At 43.6% G+C, this 21829-nt stretch overlaps 1 protein-coding gene across 1 annotated transcript; it reads left to right on the forward strand.

Moving 5' to 3' along the window:
* Positions 1-1431: 1431 nt before the first annotated feature.
* On the forward strand, positions 1432-20665 carry LOC127925938 (uncharacterized). The gene is made up of 3 exons (XM_052511240.1): positions 1432-2154; positions 11165-11307; positions 19716-20665. Exons 1-2 carry the CDS (start codon positions 1764-1766, stop codon positions 11185-11187), a joined length of 414 nt encoding a protein of 137 aa, XP_052367200.1. The 5' UTR covers positions 1432-1763; the 3' UTR covers positions 11188-11307; positions 19716-20665.
* Positions 20666-21829: the final 1164 nt, after the last annotated feature.

The following is a 21829-nucleotide window of genomic DNA, read 5'->3' on the forward strand; positions in this document are numbered from 1 at the left end:
AAGGATCGTTCACGAGCAAATGTTTTTGGTAGGGACCGGACATATGAAGTCAAGTGTTGATTTGATAGAAATAAACGAATCATAAACAAACATAAACAATTGCATTTAAATCTCTTGTTCGCTATAACTATTGCATTGAAGTGAAAATTGCAAAAAAACAACAACAACAACATCTGTCCTACTTTTACAACTTTTGATTTGCATAAAACAACAAGTGTTAATTTGATTGAAATAATCAAATCATATAAAAATGCATTTCAATCTGTTGTTCGCAGTAACTTTTTAAATTTGTTGTCATAGAAACATCAAAACAAGTGCAAAATATTCTAAAAACATCTGGGAAAGATACTCAAAGAAGAAACATCTACTTTAGTTGGAACAGAACGGAAACAGGAAGGAAGAAAACAGGGCGGCTTGACATCAAGAAGAGGACAACAGGATGCAGACAATATTTCAACATTTCATGATTAATCCTGTCGTCAAGGCTTCACCCTTTATTATATAGAACCCCCCTGTCTCCTTCCTAGAAAACGTCAACCTTCTAAACTGTAAACCATTTGTCAACAGTATCTATTGACTCTCAATTGCTCAAACAGTATGCCGCATTAGGCTATAAATTCCACAGCACATTTCCAAAGCTTTGTGTAAAAAGGAATTAACGCCCCAGTGTGACGTTTGCCAATGCGCGTCACAGTTCACCACATTAATGAATGTTTAATGTCAACACTTTATTTTATAATCCACTGACAGGGCAGTTTCTGAAACATTTCAACATTTATTTTTCAATAAACTACTAACCTAACTAGCCCATATGCCACTGGGTGAGGTAAGTTGTCATTGTTTTTAGGCAGAACTATATGAAGTTTTACTATGTGTTGTTGCCGGTGCGTCTTGGTCAATGTATTAGTCGATGTATGTATTAGTCAATGTATTAGTCTATTAGCAGACGCTCTTATTCAGAGCGACTCATAGGAGCAATTAGGGTTAAGTACCTTGCTCAAGGGCACATCGGTAGATGTGTCACCTAGCCGGCTCTGGCATTCGAACCACCAACACTCTTAACCACTAGGTCTCCTGCCACCTGATTTATTTTCAGAAAAATGTCGCCCTCATCAATCTGTCACGTAATCCTGCCTAAATGGGCAGGTCAGCCCTGGAGGAAAGTATTGGCTGTAAAGAAGTAAGAGAACATAACATCTGGTTGTTTTAAATGACTTCTTATAACATTGCATGAATAAACAATGTAATTAACATTTTTTTCAATCTGCGTTACCCACTCCGGTCAGCAGATGGCGATATGATTCTTTCAGAGGCGGCAGGGTTGCAATTTCAAACCCCCGAGCTGACAAGGTACAAATCTGTCGTTCTGCTCCTGAACAGGCAGTTAACCCACTATTCCTAGGCCGTCATTGAAAATAAGAATTTGTTCTTAACTGACTTGCCTAGTTAAATAAAGGTAAAATATATATTTAAAAAAAAAAAAGGTGATGCTTCTTCCGTGACGTATAATCTAGTGGACGGAACTGGAAGCTTCATCTGCGACAACAGGAATGGATTCAACCACCTTGGTAGCAAACATAAAACCGAAACATTGGAGCGATTTAGACCAATCTTGTGTATATTAATCTGTGTTTTTAACACTCTGTTTACGTATTTACTAGTTAACAAACGCAATTTGCTTGTTATATGACATTTGTTAATTTGTTAAATTGATACCGAGTCTTATCACTTTTCAAGTCGCTAACTAGCTAACATCCCTGACCATGAGCTCACTAAATTACTCGCCCCTTGCTAAAGAAGAGGAGGTCTGCTGGACGGATAAAGAATCTCTGGGGCTGAACATTATCGTGAAAGAAGAAGACGATGATATTCCAGTGGATGGAGAAGAAGAACCTTTTGGAGTGAAAGAGGAAGAGGGGGAGGTTGAACCGTTTAGAAATGTTAAGGAGGAAGATGAAGCTATTGCATTGGATGAAAAGGAGGATGATATAGTGAAAGAGGAGGAAGAACCTTTTGGAGTGAAAGAGGAAGAGGAGGCTATCGCAATAAAAGAGGAGGAAGACGTTTTGGGAGTGAAAGAGGAGGAAACTGAAGATGAGGAGACAGACGATGAGGAGACTGAATATGAGAAGACTGAAGATCTGAATAACACCAGTGAGTATTATCTTTAAGAAATACAGGGGCATAGACTCTGGACTTGTTGAACTAATGTGTTTTTACGGGGTTTTCTACTGTAGTTCTACACAGGAATATGTTCAGTACTGTAGGAATTGTTGAATAAGTAATCTGGGATTGGTATATGCAGGGTGGGTATAATCTGTGGAATGTTCCAACAGGAATCTGTTCCAAAAACGTCATGCACAAGGATGCCAACAAACAATGCATACAAAGTAGCATGATCAAACCACCTGGCTAACTAGCTGCTGAATAGGCATCAACTCACCACGTAGCTTATTCTTAATGTTTGTCCTTATTCTTAATGTTTGTCCACCAGAGTGGATAAACGTGGTGAGTGAAAAAACGTAATAACCCACTCTCTACCCGGTATCTTATTCTGCCTCTATACAACTTTGTTTGCGCTGTTTGTTACAGATTCCTGTTGGAACGTTCCACAAATTATACCCACCTGTATATGCATTTAAAACAAAAAATATATAAATTAGTGATATATAGGCCTGGCTTAGCCCGTTCATAGACGCTAACTAGACTACATTTGGTCCCCTCGGCAAAACAGTATCTTGTTTACAGAGGGAGTTTTGTTACGAGCAACTATGCTCGGGCTGAACGTTAACACCGATCGCTTGCTGTACGGTCCAAGAAACATAAGAAGCGTATCTTTTACACCAGCAATAATTACTTTTCAAAGAAAACAAAATAAGTGTTCTCAAGAGTTTAACCTAACCTTAGACCCCTTTTCTTGAATTACTTCATTTATTAATATGACGGGTCTAATGACATTCTACAACGATTCGCATTCGAAATCTAAAATCTGTATCTGTGTAGCCTTGTCCCACTTTAGAATTAGTATCCATCGTCAGTTCGGTTCTACTTAAAAGGTTGTTACTTACGTCACTGAGCGCTGCCCAGGAAATAATTCAATCCTATTGTTAGATTTGCAAGGTATCTTATTGATGTGGCACTGACTCGCCCATGGATTAAACACATAAAAATACATGTTTGGGTGGGGCAGGTCAGCTTTAATATTCTAGATTGTGGCTTCTATCAATGTAATCGTCTGCTTCATTTCCAATCCCCCATCTATTTTCTTGTAAATTTATATAATACACACACACACACACACACACACACCCAGTACCAGTCAAAAGTTTGGACACACCTACTCATTCAAGGGTTTTTATTTTTACTATTTTCTACATTGTAGAATAATAGTGAGGACATCAAAACAATCAAATAACACATATGGAATCATGTAGTAACCCAAAAAAGTGTTAAACAAATCAAAAATATATTTTAGCCACATGATGACTGCTTTGCACACTCTTGGCATTCTCTCAACCAGCTTCACCTGCAATACTTTTTCAACAGTCTTGAAGGAGTTCCCACATATGCTGAGCACTTGTTGGCTGCTTTTCCTTCACTCTGTGGTCCAATTCATCCCAAATCATGTTAATTACGTTGAGGTCGGGTGATTGTGGAGGCCAGGTTATCTGATGCAGCACTCCACCACTCTCCTTCTTGGTAAAATAGCCCTTACACAGCCTGGAGGTGTGTTGGGCTGTTGTCCTGTTGAAAACTAATTGATAGTCCCACTAAGTGCAAACCAGATGGGATGGTGTATCACTGCAGAATGCTGTGGTAGCCATGCTGGTTAAGCGTGCCTTGAATTCTAAATAAATCACTTACAGTGTCACCAGAAAAGCACCATCACACCTCCTCCTCCATGCTTCACGGTGGGAACCACACATGCAGAGATAATCCGTTCACCTACTCTGCGTCTCACAAAGACACGGCCATTGGAACCAAAAATCATAAATCAGACCAAAGTACAGATTTCCACCAGTCTAATGTCCATGGCTCATGTTTCCTGGCCCAAGCAAGTTTATTCTTCTCATTGGTGTCCTTTAGAAGTGGTTTCTTTGCAGAAATTCGACCACCAAGGCCTGATTCATGCAGTCTCCTCTGGGTCTTCCTTTCCTGTGGCGGTCCTCATGAGAGCCAGTTTAATCATAACTCTTGATGTTTTTTTGCGACTGTACTTGAAGAAACGTTTGAAAGTTCTTTAAATTTTCCCGGATTGACTGACCTTCATGTCTTAAAGTAATGATGGACTGTTGTATTGACTGACCTTCATGTCTTAAAGTAATGATGGACTGTTGTATTGACTGACCTTCATGTCTTAAAGTAATGATGGACTGTTGTATTGACTGACCTTCATGTCTTAAAGTAATGATGGACTGTTGTATTGACTGACCTTCATGTCTTAAAGTAATGATGGACTGTTGTATTGACTGACCTTCATGTCTTAAAGTAATGATGGACTGACCTTCATGTCTTAAAGTAATGATGGACTGTTGTATTGACTGACCTTCATGTCTTAAAGTAATGATGTACTGTCATATTGACTGACCCTCATGTCTTAAAGTAATGATGGACTGACCTTCATGTCTTAAAGTAATGATGGACTGTCGTATTGACTGACCTTCATGTCTTAAAGTAATGATGTACTGTTTTATTGACTGACCTTCATGTCTTAAAGTAATGATGGACTGTCATATTGACTGACCTTCATGTCTTAAAGTAATGATGGACTGTCGTATTGACTGACCTTCATGTCTTAAAGTAATGATGTACTGTTGTATTGACTGACCTTCATGTCTTAAAGTAATGATGGACTGTCATATTGACTGACCTTCATGTCTTAAAGTAATGATGGACTGTCGTATTGACTGACCCTCATGTCTTAAAGTAATGATGGACTGTCATATTGACTGACCTTCATGTCTTAAAGTAATGATGGACTGTCGTATTGACTGACCTTCATGTCTTAAAGTAATGATGGACTGTCGTATTGACTGACCTTCATGTCTTAAAGTAATGATGGACTGTTGTATTGACTGACCTTCATGTCTTAAAGTAATGATGGACTGTTGTATTGACTGACCTTCATGTCTTAAAGTAATGATGGACTGTTGTATTGACTGACCTTCATGTCTTAAAGTAATGATGGACTGTCGTATTGACTGACCTTCATGTCCTAAAGTAATGATGTACTGTCATATTGACTGACCTTCATGTCCTAAAGTAATGATGTACTGTCGTATTGACTGACCTTCATGTCCTAAAGTAATGATGTACTGTCGTTTCTCTTTGCTTATTTGAGCTGGTCTTGCCACAATATGGACTTGGTCTTTTACCGAATAGGGCTGTCTTCTGTATACCCACCGGAATCCCCTCCGGCTAGATACGAGGTCGTCAAGGTTCTCTTTAACAGCTTTGAGAAAATCCTTGTAGATTATGCTCTCCCATCCGGGGGGGCTTCGAATTTTATAGGACCAACCCTGCCAGGAAGGCACAGGCTATTGAGTGGTGCTGCTTCAGTGGGTCACTGACAGCGTTCACCTTTTTTGTCTTGGCTGCGTAGACTACTTGCATTAGGCCTGTAAAGCGGATAAGGACTTCTCCTTGGTGGGTGGGTCGCTCAGGTGGGTGTCTAGGATATAGGGTTGGCAGCGTTCCTTCATAACAGGACAAAAAAATAAACATTATATTTGTATGTCGCATCTCTGTGCGAAAGTGAAGACTCTCGCTCTGTCATTACTTCTGCTCACAGACACACATGGGCTCTGGCAATTGCAGACATTTTCCTTACTCACTCATCACACTTTTCCAATCACGCAAACACACGGACGCCTCATCTTCCAACACACCCGCACTCGCCACACACAGTGTTTTCTGAAATAATTCAAACCCCTTGACTTTTTACACATTTTGTTATGTTACAGCCTTATTCTAAGATGGATTAAATAGTTTTTCCCCTCAATCTAAACACAATAGCCCATAATGACATCACAATAGCCCATAATGACATCACAATAGCCCATAATGACATCACAATAGCCCATAATGACATCACAATAGCCCATAATGACATCACAATAGCCCATAATGACATCACAATAGCCCATAATGACATCACAATAGCCCATAATGACATCACAATAGCCCATAATGACATCACAATAACCCATAATGACATCACAATAGCCCATAATGACATCACAATAGCCCATAATGACATCACAATAGCCCATAATGACATCACAATAGCCCATAATGACATCACAATAGCCCATAATGACATCACAATAGCCCATAATGACATCACAATAGCCCATAATGACATCACAATATCCCATAATGGGAAAAAAAACTGAAATATATCGTTTACATTAGTATTCAGACCCTTTACTCAGTACTTTGTTGAAGCACCTTTGGCAGCGATTACAGCATCGAGTCTTCTTGGGTATGACGATACAAGCTAAGGCTAGGCAATATGCCAAAAGTCAGCCTCGAAACCTTAATGATTTGGAGAAGATCCGCAAAGAGGAGTGGGACAAAATCCCTCCTGAGATGTGTGCAAACCTGGTGGCCAACTACAAATACAAACTACAAATTTCCCTCATTAAAATGCAAATCAATTTCTAACATTTTTGTGTTTTTCTGGATTTTTTAGTTGTTATTCTGTCTCTCACTGTTCAAATAAACCTTCCATTAAAATTATAGACTGATAATGTTTTTGTCAGTGGGCAAACATACAAAATCAGCAGGTGATCAAATACTTTTTTCCATCACTGTAAATATATATATATATCTTTTTTATTCAATAATTATCCCGATATTAATCAAATAATCAAAGGTGCATATCTGCTTCACACTCAAGAATGCCTGAACAAACCGAAGGCTTTAATGTTTCTCATTTATTGTCAGAAGTAGAACTCGCCAATAAAATTTTAACTCCACTTTTTTATTTTAAACCTGTAAACCCTTACAAATCACGAGCACTATTTTATTTATTAATTTCTTGCAAGTCAATATGCATTATAACCGTTAGCCAAGTGGTACATCACAGTTGGGTTAGTTGTTTATAACTGTTAACCTAATGGTACATCACAGTTGAAGTTGGGGTAGTTGTTTATAACTATTAGCCTAATGGTACATCACAGTTGGGGGTAGTTGTTTATAACTGTTAGCCTAATGGTACGTCACAGTTGAAGTTGGGGTAGTTGTTTATAACTATTAGCCTAATGGTACATCACAGTTGGGGTAGTTGTTTATAACTGTTAGCCTAATGGTACATCACAGTAGGGGTAGTTGTTTATAACTGTTAACCTAATGGTACATCACAGTTGGGTTAGTTGTTTATAACTGTTAACCTAATGGTACATCACAGTTGGGGGTAGTTGTTTATAACTGTTAGCCTAATGGTACATCACAGTCGGGGTAGTTGTTTATTTATGGTACATCACAGTTGGGTTAGTTGTTAACCTAATGGTACATCACAGTTGGGGGTAGTTGTTTATAACTGTTAGCCTAATGGTACATCACAGTTGGGGTAGTTGTTTATAACTGTTAGCCTAACTGTTAGCCTAGTGGTACATCACAGTCGGGGTAGTTGTTTATAACTGTTAGCCTAATGGTACATCACAGTTGGGGTAGTTGTTTATAACTGTTAGCCTAATGGTACATCACAGTCGGGGTAGTTGTTTATAACTGTTAGCCTAATGGTACATCACAGTCGGGGTAGTTGTTTATAACTGTTAGCCTAATGGTACGTCACAGTCGGGGTAGTTGTTTATAACTGTTAGCCTAATGGTACATCACAGTTGGGGTAGTTGTTTATAACTGTTAGCCTAACTGTTAGACTAGTGGTACATCACAGTCGGGGTAGTTGTTTATAACTGTTAGCCTAATGGTACATCACAGTTGGGGTAGTTGTTTATAACCTAATGGTACATCACAGTCGGGGTAGTTGTTTATAACTATTAGCCTAATGGTACATCACAGTTGGGGTAGTTGTTTATAACTGTTAGCCTAATGGTACATCACAGTTGGGGTAGTTGTTTATAACTATTAGCCTAATGGTACATCACAGTTGGGGTAGTTGTTTATAACTATTAGCCTAATGGTACATCACAGTCGGTGTAGTTGTTTATAACTGTTAGCCTAATGGTACATCACAGTTGGGTTAGTTGTTTATAACAGTTAGCCTAATGGTACATCACAGTTGGGGTAGTTGTTTATAACTGTTAGCCTAATGGTACATCACAGTTGGGGTAGTTGTTTATAACTGTTAGCCTAATGGTACATCACAGTCGGTGTAGTTGTTTATAACTGTTAGCCTAATGGTACATCACAGTTGGGTTAGTTGTTTATAACAGTTAGCCTAATGGTACATCACAGTTGGGGTAGTTGTTTATAACCTAATGGTACATCACAGTTGGGGTAGTTGTTTATAACTGTTAGCCTAATGGTACATCACAGTCGGTGTAGTTGTTTATAACTGTTAGCCTAATGGTACATCACAGTTGGGTTAGTTGTTTATAACAGTTAGCCTAATGGTACATCACAGTTGGGGTAGTTGTTTATAACCTAATGGTACATCACAGTCAGGGTAGTTGTTTATAACTGTTAGCCTAATGGTACATCACAGTTGGGGTAGTTGTTTATAACTATTAGCCTAATGGTACATCACAGTCGGTGTAGTTGTTTATAACTGTTAGCCTAATGGTACATCACAGTTGGGTTAGTTGTTTATAACAGTTAGCCTAATGGTACATCACAGTTGGGGTAGTTGTTTATAACTATTAGCCTAATGGTACATCACAGTTGGGGTAGTTGTTTATAACTATTAGCCTAATGGTACATCACAGTTGAAGTTGGGGTAGTTGTTTATAACTATTAGCCTAATGGTACATCACAGTTGAAGTTGGGGTAGTTGTTTATAACTATTAGCCTAATGGTACATCACAGTTGGGGTAGTTGTTTATAACTATTAGCCTAATGGTACATCACAGTCGGTGTAGTTGTTTATAACTGTTAGCCTAATGGTACATCACAGTTGAAGTTGGGGTAGTTGTTTATAACTATTAGCCTAATGGTACATCACAGTTGGGGTAGTTGTTTATAACTGTTAGCCTAATGGTACACCACAGTCGGTGTAGTTGTTTATAACTGTTAGCCTAATGGTACATCACAGTTGAAGTTGGGGTAGTTGTTTATAACTATTAGCCTAATGGTACATCACAGTTGAAGTTGGGGTAGTTGTTTATAACTGTTAGCCTAATGGTACATCACAGTTGAAGTTGGGGTAGTTGTTTATAACTGTTAGGCTAATGGTACATCACAGTTGGGGTAGTTGTTTATAACTGTTAGCCTAATGGTACATCACAGTCGGGGTAGTTGTTTATAACTGTTAGCCTAATGGTACATCACAGTTGAAGTTGGGGTAGTTGTTTATAACTATTAGCCTAATGGTACATCACAGTTGGGGTAGTTGTTTATAACTGTTAGCCTAATGGTACATCACAGTTGGGGTAGTTGTTTATAACTGTTAGCCTAATGGTACATCGCAGTCGGGGTAGTTGTTTATAACAGTTAGCCTAATGGTTCACGTTGGGGTAGTTGTTTATAACTGTTAGCCTAATGGTACATCACAGTCGGTAGTTGTTTATAACAGTTAGCCTAATGGTACGTTGGGGTAGTTGTTTATAACTATTAGCCTAATGGTACATCACAGTCGGGGTAGTTGTTTATAACTATTAGCCTAATGGTACATCACAGTCGGTAGTTGTTTATAACAGCTAGCCTAATGGTACGTTGGGGTAGTTGTTTATAACTGTTAGCCTAATGGTACATCACAGTCGGGGTAGTTGTTTATAACCGTACCTTGTCAACTCAGGGGTTTGAACGTGCAACCTTCCGTTTACTAGTCCAACGCTCTAACCACCAGGCTACGCTGACACTTTCTTACACACTTCAACTGCATCGATCCATCCGTTTGGTCTCTACCCCTTTCTATCTCGCTAAGAGAAAACAAGAGATTGTAATAAACAGTTCATCACAATTCCGCTCTTTGTCAGTATAGTGGGTAGATTCCAGTCTTTGTCAGTATAGTGGGTAGATTCCGCTCTTTGTCAGTATAGTGGGTAGATTCCAGTCTTTGTCAGTATAGTGGGTAGATTCCAGTCTTTGTCAGTATAGTGGGTAGATTCCGCTTTTTGTCAGTATAGTGGGTAGATTCCAGTCTTTGTCAGTATAGTGGGTAGATTCCGCTCTTTGTCAGTATAGTGGGTAGATTCCAGTCTTTGTCAGTATAGTGGGTAGATTCCAGTCTTTGTCAGTATAGTGGGTAGATTCCGCTCTTTGTCAGTATAGTGGGTAGATTCCAGTCTTTGTCAGTATAGTGGGTAGATTCCGCTCTTTGTCAGTATAGTGGGTAGATTCCAGTCTTTGTCAGTATAGTGGGTAGATTCCGCTCTTTGTCAGTATAGTGGGTAGATTCCAGTCTTTGTCAGTATAGTGGGTAGATTCCGCTCTTTGTCAGTATAGTGGGTAGATTCCAGTCTTTGTCAGTATAGTGGGTAGATTCCGCTCTTTGTCAGTATAGTGGGTAGATTCCAGTCTTTGTCAGTATAGTGGGTAGATTCCGCTCTTTGTCAGTATAGTGGGTAGATTCCAGTCTTTGTCAGTATAGTGGGTAGATTCCAGTCTTTGTCAGTATAGTGGGTAGTGAGGCTAATACAAGACTCTGGCGTGCAACTAGACCACAGATCGGTTTTAGTAACAAAAATATGTCAAATCTGTCTTGAGCAGTTCCTCAACATTTTCCCTCGGCGTAGAGTTTACGCAGTGCGGTGTGAGAGAAATGTTTGCAGCCAGGGGAGCACGTACCTGGGGAGCACGTACCTGGGGAGCACGTACCTGGGGAGCACGTACCTGGGGAGCACGTACCTGGGGAGCACGTACCTGGGGAGCACGTACCTGGGGAGCACGTACCTGGGGAGCACGTACCTGGGGTCAATTCAATTGGTAAGCGTCTTGAAACCTCCCTTTTCGACTGTGCTAATTGGTAGCATGTCTTTAGCAATGTAATGCACAATAGCATGTGTGATGTCTTTTGTGTCTTTTTTATGTTTGCTCGCAGGGCATAAACGCTGTCAGTGTTGACTGCTTCGGGCGAACGTCTCTAGATTGTCTGGTGCTTGAGGGGCGTTTATCAACACCGTGGAACAAACTCAAACTCCCTGCATGTTCCAAAGAGTGATTTTGTTTCAGATGGTGAAAAAGGTTTGTCGTACTACCAGACTTCGTAGCCACCTTTCTACGGCACAATGCTCTGCTCTTTGTCGGACTTCAAAAAGCCAAACCACGTCCAAATAATTGAAACAGTTTAACCGTTTTTTTTTTAAATCAATCATTTCTTAGTTGGAAACTGCTCCTTCTCCACTGCCACCGTTTTCACCTACATCACAAATTATTTGTGGTTAATAGTGGCTCCTCCTCCACTCGGTGCTAAGTGTTTTTTTTAGTGGGCGTAAACTTCTCCATGGCTCCTCCTCCACTCGGTGCTATAAGTGTTTTTTTTTTGTGGGCGTATACTTCTCCATGGCTCCTCCTCCACTCAGTGCTAAGTGGTGTTCATTCTCCATGTGCATATTGTCACTTCTCCGCACGTTTCTGCTGCGTCACAGAGGTGAAATGACCTGCTGTACCTACATGTTCCCATAATGTGGATCTAGAATAATTATCTAAATGTTTTTATATCGTTATTGAGGGAAGTAATGACATTTTATTGATATTGATTTATCGCCCAGCCCTGCTACAAGTTTATAACCTTAAGGAATAAGGTTTTGAAGTGTCCAAACTTTTGACTGGTATTATATATATATATATATATATATATATTTATACCTAAAGGGGTCCTAGAATTAAACATCAAACAGCTAAATAATCCACAGTCTGGCCATCTTAAAACAATTCCAACCAATAAAATACAGCTACATTTGGAGAGGACAGCATTCGGAAAATATTCAGACGCCCCAACTTTTTCCAAATTTTGTTACGTTACAGCCTTATTCTAAAATGGATTAAATTAGGTTTTCCATCACAATATCCCATAATGAAAAAATGACCAACAACATTCATCACCTCCAATACCTCCTGGACTGGACCAACAACATCCATCACCTCCAATACCTCCTGGACTGGACCAACAACATCCATCACCTCCAATACCTCCTGGACTGGACCAACAACATCCATCACCTCCAATACCTCCTGGACTGGACCAACAACATCCATCACCTCCAATACCTCCTGGACTGGACCAACAACATCCATCACCTCCAATACCTCCTGGACTGGACCAACAACATCCATCACCTCCAATACCTCCTGGACTGGACCAACAACATCCATCACCTCCATCACCTCCTGGACTGGACCAACAACATCCATCACCTCCAATACCTCCTGGACTGGACCAACAACATCCATCACCTCCAATACCTCCTGGACTGGACCAACAACATCCATCACCTCCAATACCTCCTGGACTGGACCAACAACATCCATCACCTCCAATACCTCCTGGACTGGACCAACAACATCCATCACCTCCAATACCTCCTGGACTGGACCAACAACATCCATCACCTCCAATACCTCCTGGACTGGACCAACAACATCCATCACCTCCAATACCTCCTGGACTGGACCAACAACATCCATCACCTCCATCACCTCCTGGACTGGACCAACAACATCCATCACCTCCAATACCTCCTGGACTGGACCAACAACATCCATCACCTCCATCACCTCCTGGACTGGACCAACAACATCCATCACCTCCAATACCTCCTGGACTGGACCAACAACATCCATCACCTCCAATACCTCCTGGACTGGACCAACAACATCCATCACCTCCAATACCTCCTGGACTGGACCAACAACATCCATCACCTCCAATACCTCCTGGACTGGACCAACAACATCCATCACCTCCAATACCTCCTGGACTGGACCAACAACATCCATCACCTCCAATACCTCCTGGACTGGACCAACAACATCCATCACCTCCAATACCTCCTGGACTGGACCAACAACATCCATCACCTCCAATACCTCCTGGACTGGACCAACAACATCCATCACCTCCAATACCTCCTGGACTGGACCAACAACATCCATCACCTCCAATACCTCCTGGACTGGACCAACAACATCCATCACCTCCAATACCTCCTGGACTGGACCAACAACATCCATCACCTCCAATACCTCCTGGACTGGACCAACAACATCCATCACCTCCAATACCTCCTGGACTGGACCAACAACATCCATCACCTCCAATACCTCCTGGACTGGACCAACAACATCCATCACCTCCAATACCTCCTGGACTGGACCAACAACATCCATCACCTCCAATACCTCCTGGACTGGACCAACAACATCCATCACCTCCAATACCTCCTGGACTGGACCAACAACATCCATCACCTCCAATACCTCCTGGACTGGACCAACAACATCCATCACCTCCAATACCTCCTGGACTGGACCAACAACATCCATCACCTCCAATACCTCCTGGACTGGACCAACAACATCCATCACCTCCAATACCTCCTGGACTGGACCGACAACATCCATCACCTCCAATACCTCCTGGACTGGACCGACAACATCCATCACCTCCAATACCTCCTGGACTGGACCAACAACATCCATCACCTCCAATACCTCCTGGACTGGACCAACAACATCCATCACCTCCAATACCTCCTGGACTGGACCAACAACATCCATCACCTCCAATACCTCCTGGACTGGACCAACAACATCCATCACCTCCAATACCTCCTGGACTGGACCAACAACATCCATCACCTCCAATACCTCCTGGACTGGACCAACAACATCCATCACCTCCAATACCTCCTGGACTGGACCAACAACATCCATCACCTCCAATACCTCCTGGACTGGACCAACAACATCCATCACCTCCTGGACTGGACCAACAACATCCATCACCTCCAATACCTCCTGGACTGGACCAACAACATCCATCACCTCCAATACCTCCTGGACTGGACCAACAACATCCATCACCTCCAATACCTCCTGGACTGGACCAACAACATTCATCACCTCCTGGACTGGACCAACAACATCCATCACCTCCAATACCTCCTGGACTGGACCAACAACATCCATCACCTCCAATACCTCCTGGACTGGACCAACAACATCCATCACCTCCAATACCTCCTGGACTGGACCAACAACATCCATCACCTCCAATACCTCCTGGACTGGACCAACAACATCCATCACCTCCAATACCTCCTGGACTGGACCAACAACATCCATCACCTCCAATACCTCCTGGACTGGACCAACAACATCCATCACCTCCAATACCTCCTGGACTGGACCAACAACATCCATCACCTCCAATACCTCCTGGACTGGACCAACAACATCCATCACCCAATACCTCACCTCCAATACCTCCTGGACTGGACCAACAACATCCATCACCTCCAATACCTCCTGGACTGGACCAACAACATCCATCACCTCCAATACCTCCTGGACTGGACCAACAACATCCATCACCTCCAATACCTCCTGGACTGGACCAACAACATCCATCACCTCCAATACCTCCTGGACTGGACCAACAACATCCATCACCTCCAATACCTCCTGGACTGGACCAACAACATCCATCACCTCCAATACCTCCTGGACTGGACCAACAACATCCATCACCTCCAATACCTCCTGGACTGGACCAACAACATCCATCACCTCCAATACCTCCTGGACTGGACCAACAACATCCATCACCTCCAATACCTCCTGGACTGGACCAACAACATCCATCACCTCCAATACCTCCTGGACTGGACCAACAACATCCATCACCTCCAATACCTCCTGGACTGGACCAACAACATCCATCACCTCCAATACCTCCTGGACTGGACCAACAACATCCATCACCTCCAATACCTCCTGGACTGGACCAACAACATCCATCACCTCCAATACCTCCTGGACTGGACCAACAACATCCATCACCTCCAATACCTCCTGGACTGGACCAACAACATCCATCACCTCCAATACCTCCTGGACTGGACCAACAACATCCATCACCTCCAATACCTCCTGGACTGGACCAACAACATCCATCACCTCCAATACCTCCTGGACTGGACCAACAACATCCATCACCTCCAATACCTCCTGGACTGGACCAACAACATCCATCACCTCCAATACCTCCTGGACTGGACCAACAACATCCATCACCTCCAATACCTCCTGGACTGGACCAACAACATCCATCACCTCCAATACCTCCTGGACTGGACCAACAACATCCATCACCTCCAATACCTCCTGGACTGGACCAACAACATCCATCACCTCCAATACCTCCTGGACTGGACCAACAACATCCATCACCTCCAATACCTCCTGGACTGGACCAACAACATCCATCACCTCCAATACCTCCTGGACTGGACAAACAACATCCATCACCTCCAATACCTCCTGGACTGGACCAACAACATCCATCACCTCCAATACCTCCTGGACTGGACCAACAACATCCATCACCTCCAATACCTCCTGGACTGGACCAACAACATCCATCACCTCCAATACCTCCTGGACTGGACCAACAACATCCATCACCTCCAATACCTCCTGGACTGGACCAACAACATCCATCACCTCCAATACCTCCTGGACTGGACCAACAACATCATCATCACCTCCAATACCTCCTGGACTGGACCAACAACATCCATCACCTCCAATACCTCCTGGACTGGACCAACAACATCCATCACCTCCAATACCTCCTGGACTGGACCAACAACATCCATCACCTCCAATACCTCCTGGACTGGACCAACAACATCCATCACCTCCAATACCTCCTGGACTGGACCAACAACATCCATCACCTCCAATACCTCCTGGACTGGACCAACAACATCCATCACCTCCAATACCTCCTGGACTGGACCAACAACATCCATCACCTCCAATACCTCCTGGACTGGACCAACAACATCCATCACCTCCAATACCTCCTGGACTGGACCAACAACATCCATCACCTCCAATACCTCCTGGACTGGATCCAACAACAACCATCACCTCCAATACCTCCTGGACTGGACCAACAACATCCATCACCTCCAATACCTCCTGGACTGGACCAACAACATCCATCACCTCCAATACCTCCTGGACTGGACCAACAACATCCATCACCTCCAATACCTCCTGGACTGGACCGACAACATCCATCACCTCCAACACCTCCTGGACTGGACCAACAACATCCATCACCTCCAATACCTCCTGGACTGGACCGACAACATCCATCACCTCCAATACCTCCTGGACTGGACCAACAACATCCATCACCTCCAATACCTCCTGGACTGGACCAACAACATCCATCACCTCCAATACCTCCTGGACTGGACCAACAACATCCATCACCTCCTGGACTGGACCAACAACATCCATCACCTCCAATACCTCCTGGACTGGACCAACAACATCCATCACCTCCAATACCTCCTGGACTGGACCAACAACATCCATCACCTCCAATACCTCCTGGACTGGACCAACAACATCCATCACCTCCAATACCTCCTGGACTGGACCAACAACATCCATCACCTCCAATACCTCCTGGACATCACCAACAACATTCATCACCTCCTGGACTGGACCAACAACATCCATCACCTCCAATACCTCCTGGACTGGACCAACAACATCCATCACCTCCAATACCTCCTGGACTGGACCAACAACATCCAATACCTCCTGGACTGGACCAACAACATCCATCACCTCCAATACCTCCTGGACTGGACCAACAACATCCATCACCTCCAATACCTCCTGGACTGGACCAACAACATCCATCACCTCCAATACCTCCTGGACTGGACCAACAACATCCATCACCTCCAATACCTCCTGGACTGGACCAACAACATCCATCACCTCCAATACCTCCTGGACTGGACCAACAACATCCATCACCTCCAATACCTCCTGGACTGGACCAACAACATCCATCACCTCCACCTCCTGGACACAACAACATCCATCACCTCCAATACCTCCTGGACTGGACCAACAACATCCATCACCTCCAATACCTCCTGGACTGGACCAACAACATCCATCACCTCCAATACCTCCTGGACTGGACCAACAACATCCATCACCTCCAATACCTCCTGGACTGGACCAACAACATCCATCACCTCCAATACCTCCTGGACTGGACCAACAACATCCATCACCTCCAATACCTCCTGGACTGGACCAACAACATCCATCACCTCCAATACCTCCTGGACTGGACCAACAACATCCATCACCTCCAATACCTCCTGGACTGGACAAACAACATCCATCACCTCCAATACCTCCTGGACTGGACCAACAACATTCATCACCTCCAATACCTCCTGGACTGGACCGATATCACCAACAACATCCATCACCTCCAATACCTCCTGGACTGGACCAACAACATCCATCACCTCCAATACCTCCTGGACTGGACCAACAACCTCCATCACCTCCAATACCTCCTGGACTGGACCAACAACATCCATCACCTCCAAAACCTCCTGGACTGGACCAACAACATCCATCACCTCCAATACCTCCTGGACTGGACCAACAACATCCATCACCTCCAATACCTCCTGGACTGGACCAACAACATCCATCACCTCCAATACCTCCTGGACTGGACCAACAACATCCATCACCTCCAATACCTCCTGGACTGGACCAACAACATCCATCACCTCCAATACCTCCTGGACTGGACCAACAACATCCATCACCTCCTGGACTGGACCAACAACATCCATCACCTCCAATACCTCCTGGACTGGACCAACAACATCCATCACCTCCAATACCTCCTGGACTGGACCAACAACATCCATCACCTCCAATACCTCCTGGACTGGACCAACAACATCCATCACCTCCAATACCTCCTGGACTGGACCAACAACATCCATCACCTCCAATACCTCCTGGACTGGACCAACAACATTCATCACCTCCTGGACTGGACCAACAACATCCATCACCTCCAATACCTCCTGGACTGGACCAACAACATCCATCACCTCCAATACCTCCTGGACTGGACCAACAACATCCATCACCTCCAATACCTCCTGGACTGGACCAACAACATCCATCACCTCCAATACCTCCTGGACTGTACCAACAACATCCATCACCTCCAATACCTCCTGGACTGGACCAACACATCCATCACCTCCAATACCTCCTGGACTGGACCAACAACATCCATCACCTCCAATACCTCCTGGACTGGACCAACAACATCCATCACCTCCAATACCTCCTGGACTGGACCAACAACATCCATCATCACCTCCTGGACTGGACCAACAACATCCATCACCTCCAATACCTCCTGGACTGGACCAACAACATCCATCACCTCCAATACCTCCTGGACTGGACCAACAACATCCATCACCTCCAATACCTCCTGGACTGGACCAACAACATCCATCACCTCCAATACCTCCTGGACTGGACCAACAACATCCATCACCTCCAATACCTCCTGGACTGGATCAACAACATCCATCACCTCCAATACCTCCTGGACTGGATCAACAACATCCATCACCCAATACCTCCTGGACTGGACCAACAGACTAAAGGATCCATCACCTCCAATACCTCCTGGACTGGATCAACAACATCCATCACCTCCAGATACCTCCTGGACTGGACCAACAACATCCATCACCTCCAATACCTCCTGGACTGGACCAACAACATCCATCACCTCCAATACCTCCTGGACTGGACCAACAACATCCACGACATGGAAAAAATTAAGTATCAATTTGCCTGAAACTGGACCCTTTTGTAAATAGCTTGACAAAATGAACATCACATATTAACCAAAAGTCAATGGAACCTGTCCAAAACAGACCAGATTACAGACCAATGAAACACACTTAATAAAGGATGCACATGAAACAGACCAGATTACAGACCAATGAAACACACTTAAAGGATGCACATGAAACAGACCAGATTACAGACCAATGAAACACACTTAAAGGATGCACATGAAACAGACCAGATTACAGACCAATGAAACACACTTAAAGGATGCACATGAAACAGACCAGATTACAGACCAATGAAACACACTTAAAGGATGCACATGTGAAGAGGAATAACACACCAGGGTGAAGATGGAGGACCTCCCATCATCCTAGACAAATGTTTAAAAATAAATCATAATTGTATTTTATTAAATAATATAGGTCAAATGATTTTATCATACTATTGCCTAGAAAAAGATGGTGGTTATTATTTAATGCCCAATAGAAATGAAAAAGGTAAATCATGTATTTTGCTGGTGTGGAAGTTTCATTCAGGGTCATATTCGTTAGTCCACACAGTTGCAGAAGGTTTTGCAACAGAAGACAACAACCCTGCCCATTTTGTCCCTCCCAGTTTCGGTCCATTTGCTACAGTTTAATTTATATTGAACATGACCCTGCCTGATCTCTTTGTTATACTAAATAATCTGTTTTTGACAGGAGAGAGGCCAGACACAGAGGAACCAGAGCCAGAGACGTCCAAACCAGCAAGACCACACCACTGCTCCCTCTGTGGAAAGAGTTTTAGCCAGTTAATGAATCTGAAAAGACACGAGAGAACACACATAGGAGATAAGCCTCATCACTGCTCCCATTGTGGGAAGAGTTTTACCCGATTAGAACACCAGAAAAAACACGAGAGAACACACACAGGAGAGAAACCTTTCCACTGCTCCCAGTGCGGCAATAATTTTACCCGGTTAGGGAGCCTGAATGAGCATAAGAGAATTCACACAGGGGAGAAACCTTTCCATTGTTCCCTGTGTGGAAAGAATTTTACCTGGTTAGCAAGCCTGAATGAACATAAGAAAATTCACACAGGAGAGAAACCTTTCCACTGCTCCCAGTGTGGAAAGAATTTTGCCCGGTTGTGGAACCTAAAGGAGCATGAAAGAATACACACTGGAGAGAAGATATACAAATGTTCTCAATGTGGAAAGAGTTTTACCTGGTTAGGTGATCTGAAGAGACATAAGAAGACACACACATGAGAGAAGCCTTAGCAATGCTCCCACTGTGGAAAGAGATTCACCCGGGCATGAGGGAACACGCAGACAAGAAAGCCTTACCACTGTACCCCAGGTGGAGAGAGATTTACCCAGTTAGGGAAAGACCACGAGGGAACATGCAGACAAAAAGCCTTACCGCTGCTCCCAGGATGTAGAGCGATATCATATCACATGGACCTGAAGTTCACAAGAGCACACACACTGCTCTGACATTTGTATTCTATATATTAAATTAGTTTTTTATATATGCCACATTAACTCAATAATACAGAATGTAATAAAACATAGAAATGTTTTTTTTTTTTATATATACACATGAATTGAATACTTTGTCTGTTTTAAATGTAGAATAAACCGTCAGTTTGAATGAACACTCTCTCAGACTGTCTCTGTGTGTGTTTCATCTGCATGTGGTGCAGGAGTATTAACACCTGACTACTAGCTACAGTGGGGGTGGGGGGTGGAGGAGGAGTATTAACACCTGACTACTAGCTACAGTGGGGGGGTGGAGGAGGAGTATTAACACCTGACTACTAGGTACAGTGGGGGGGTGGAGGAGGAGTATTAACATCTGACTACTAGCTACAGTGGGGGGGGGGGAGTATTAACACCTGACTACTAGCTACAGTGGGGTATTAACACCTGGCTACAGTGGGGGGGGGGGGAGGAGTATTAACACCTGACTACTAGCTACATTAACACCTGACTACTAGCTACAGTGTGGAGGGGGTATTAACACCTGACTACTAGCTACAGTGGGGGGGGTATTAACACCTGACCACTAGCTACAGTGGGGGGGAGTATTAACACCTGACTACTAGCTACAGTGGGGGGGTATTAACAGTATTAACACCTGACTACTAGCTACAGTGGGGGGGGTATTAACACCTGACTACTAGCTACAGTGGGGGGGGTATTAACACCTGACTACTAGCTACAGTGGGAGGGGGAGTATTAACACCTGACCACCGCTACAGTGGGGGAGTATTAACACCTGACTACTAGCTACAGTGGGGGGGGTATTAACACCTGACTACTAGCTACAGTGGGGGGTATTAACACCTGACTACTAGCTACAGTGGGGGGGGGAGTATTAACACCTGACTACTAGCTACAGTGGGGGGGGCGGTGGAGGAGGAGTATCAACACAGTGGGGGGGATACACAGAGCTGATCCATAAGAAAGGACAGCAGAGGTTCTACTACTTTTTTTCCCCTCCAGAAAATAGTCTGATAGGATCATTCTGATCCCGATGCCACAATATCACAGAATCACAGAGGCTGTTACAGTGGTAGAGGAGGAGAAATAATCATTCAGAATGAAAAAAGGGAGGAAGAGGAGGCTGTTATAGTGAAAGAAGAACCTTTTAGAGAGGAAGAGGAGGCTGTCACATTGAAAGAAGAAGATGAGGATTTCATAGTGAAAGAAGAGGGAAGGTCCTTTTGGAGTGAAAGACGAAGAGGAGACTGGAGATCTGATTAACACCAGTGAGTACATCTCAAAAACAGGAGCACCAACTCTGCAGTTGTTCTACTAATGTATCAT

Source organism: Oncorhynchus keta, unplaced genomic scaffold, assembly GCF_023373465.1.
Source record: "Oncorhynchus keta strain PuntledgeMale-10-30-2019 unplaced genomic scaffold, Oket_V2 Un_contig_6513_pilon_pilon, whole genome shotgun sequence".
NCBI classification, from domain to species: domain Eukaryota; kingdom Metazoa; phylum Chordata; class Actinopteri; order Salmoniformes; family Salmonidae; genus Oncorhynchus; species Oncorhynchus keta.

Bases quoted from the DNA above. Each gene is read 5' to 3' on its own strand.
- LOC127925938 (XM_052511240.1), top strand. From the start codon at position 1,764: ATGAGCTCACTAAATTACTCGCCCCTTGCTAAAGAAGAGGAGGTCTGC. The intron at 2,155-11,164 runs GTGAGTATTATC...GTTTGCTCGCAG, and splicing joins TGAAGATCTGAATAACACCA to GGCATAAACGCTGTCAGTGT.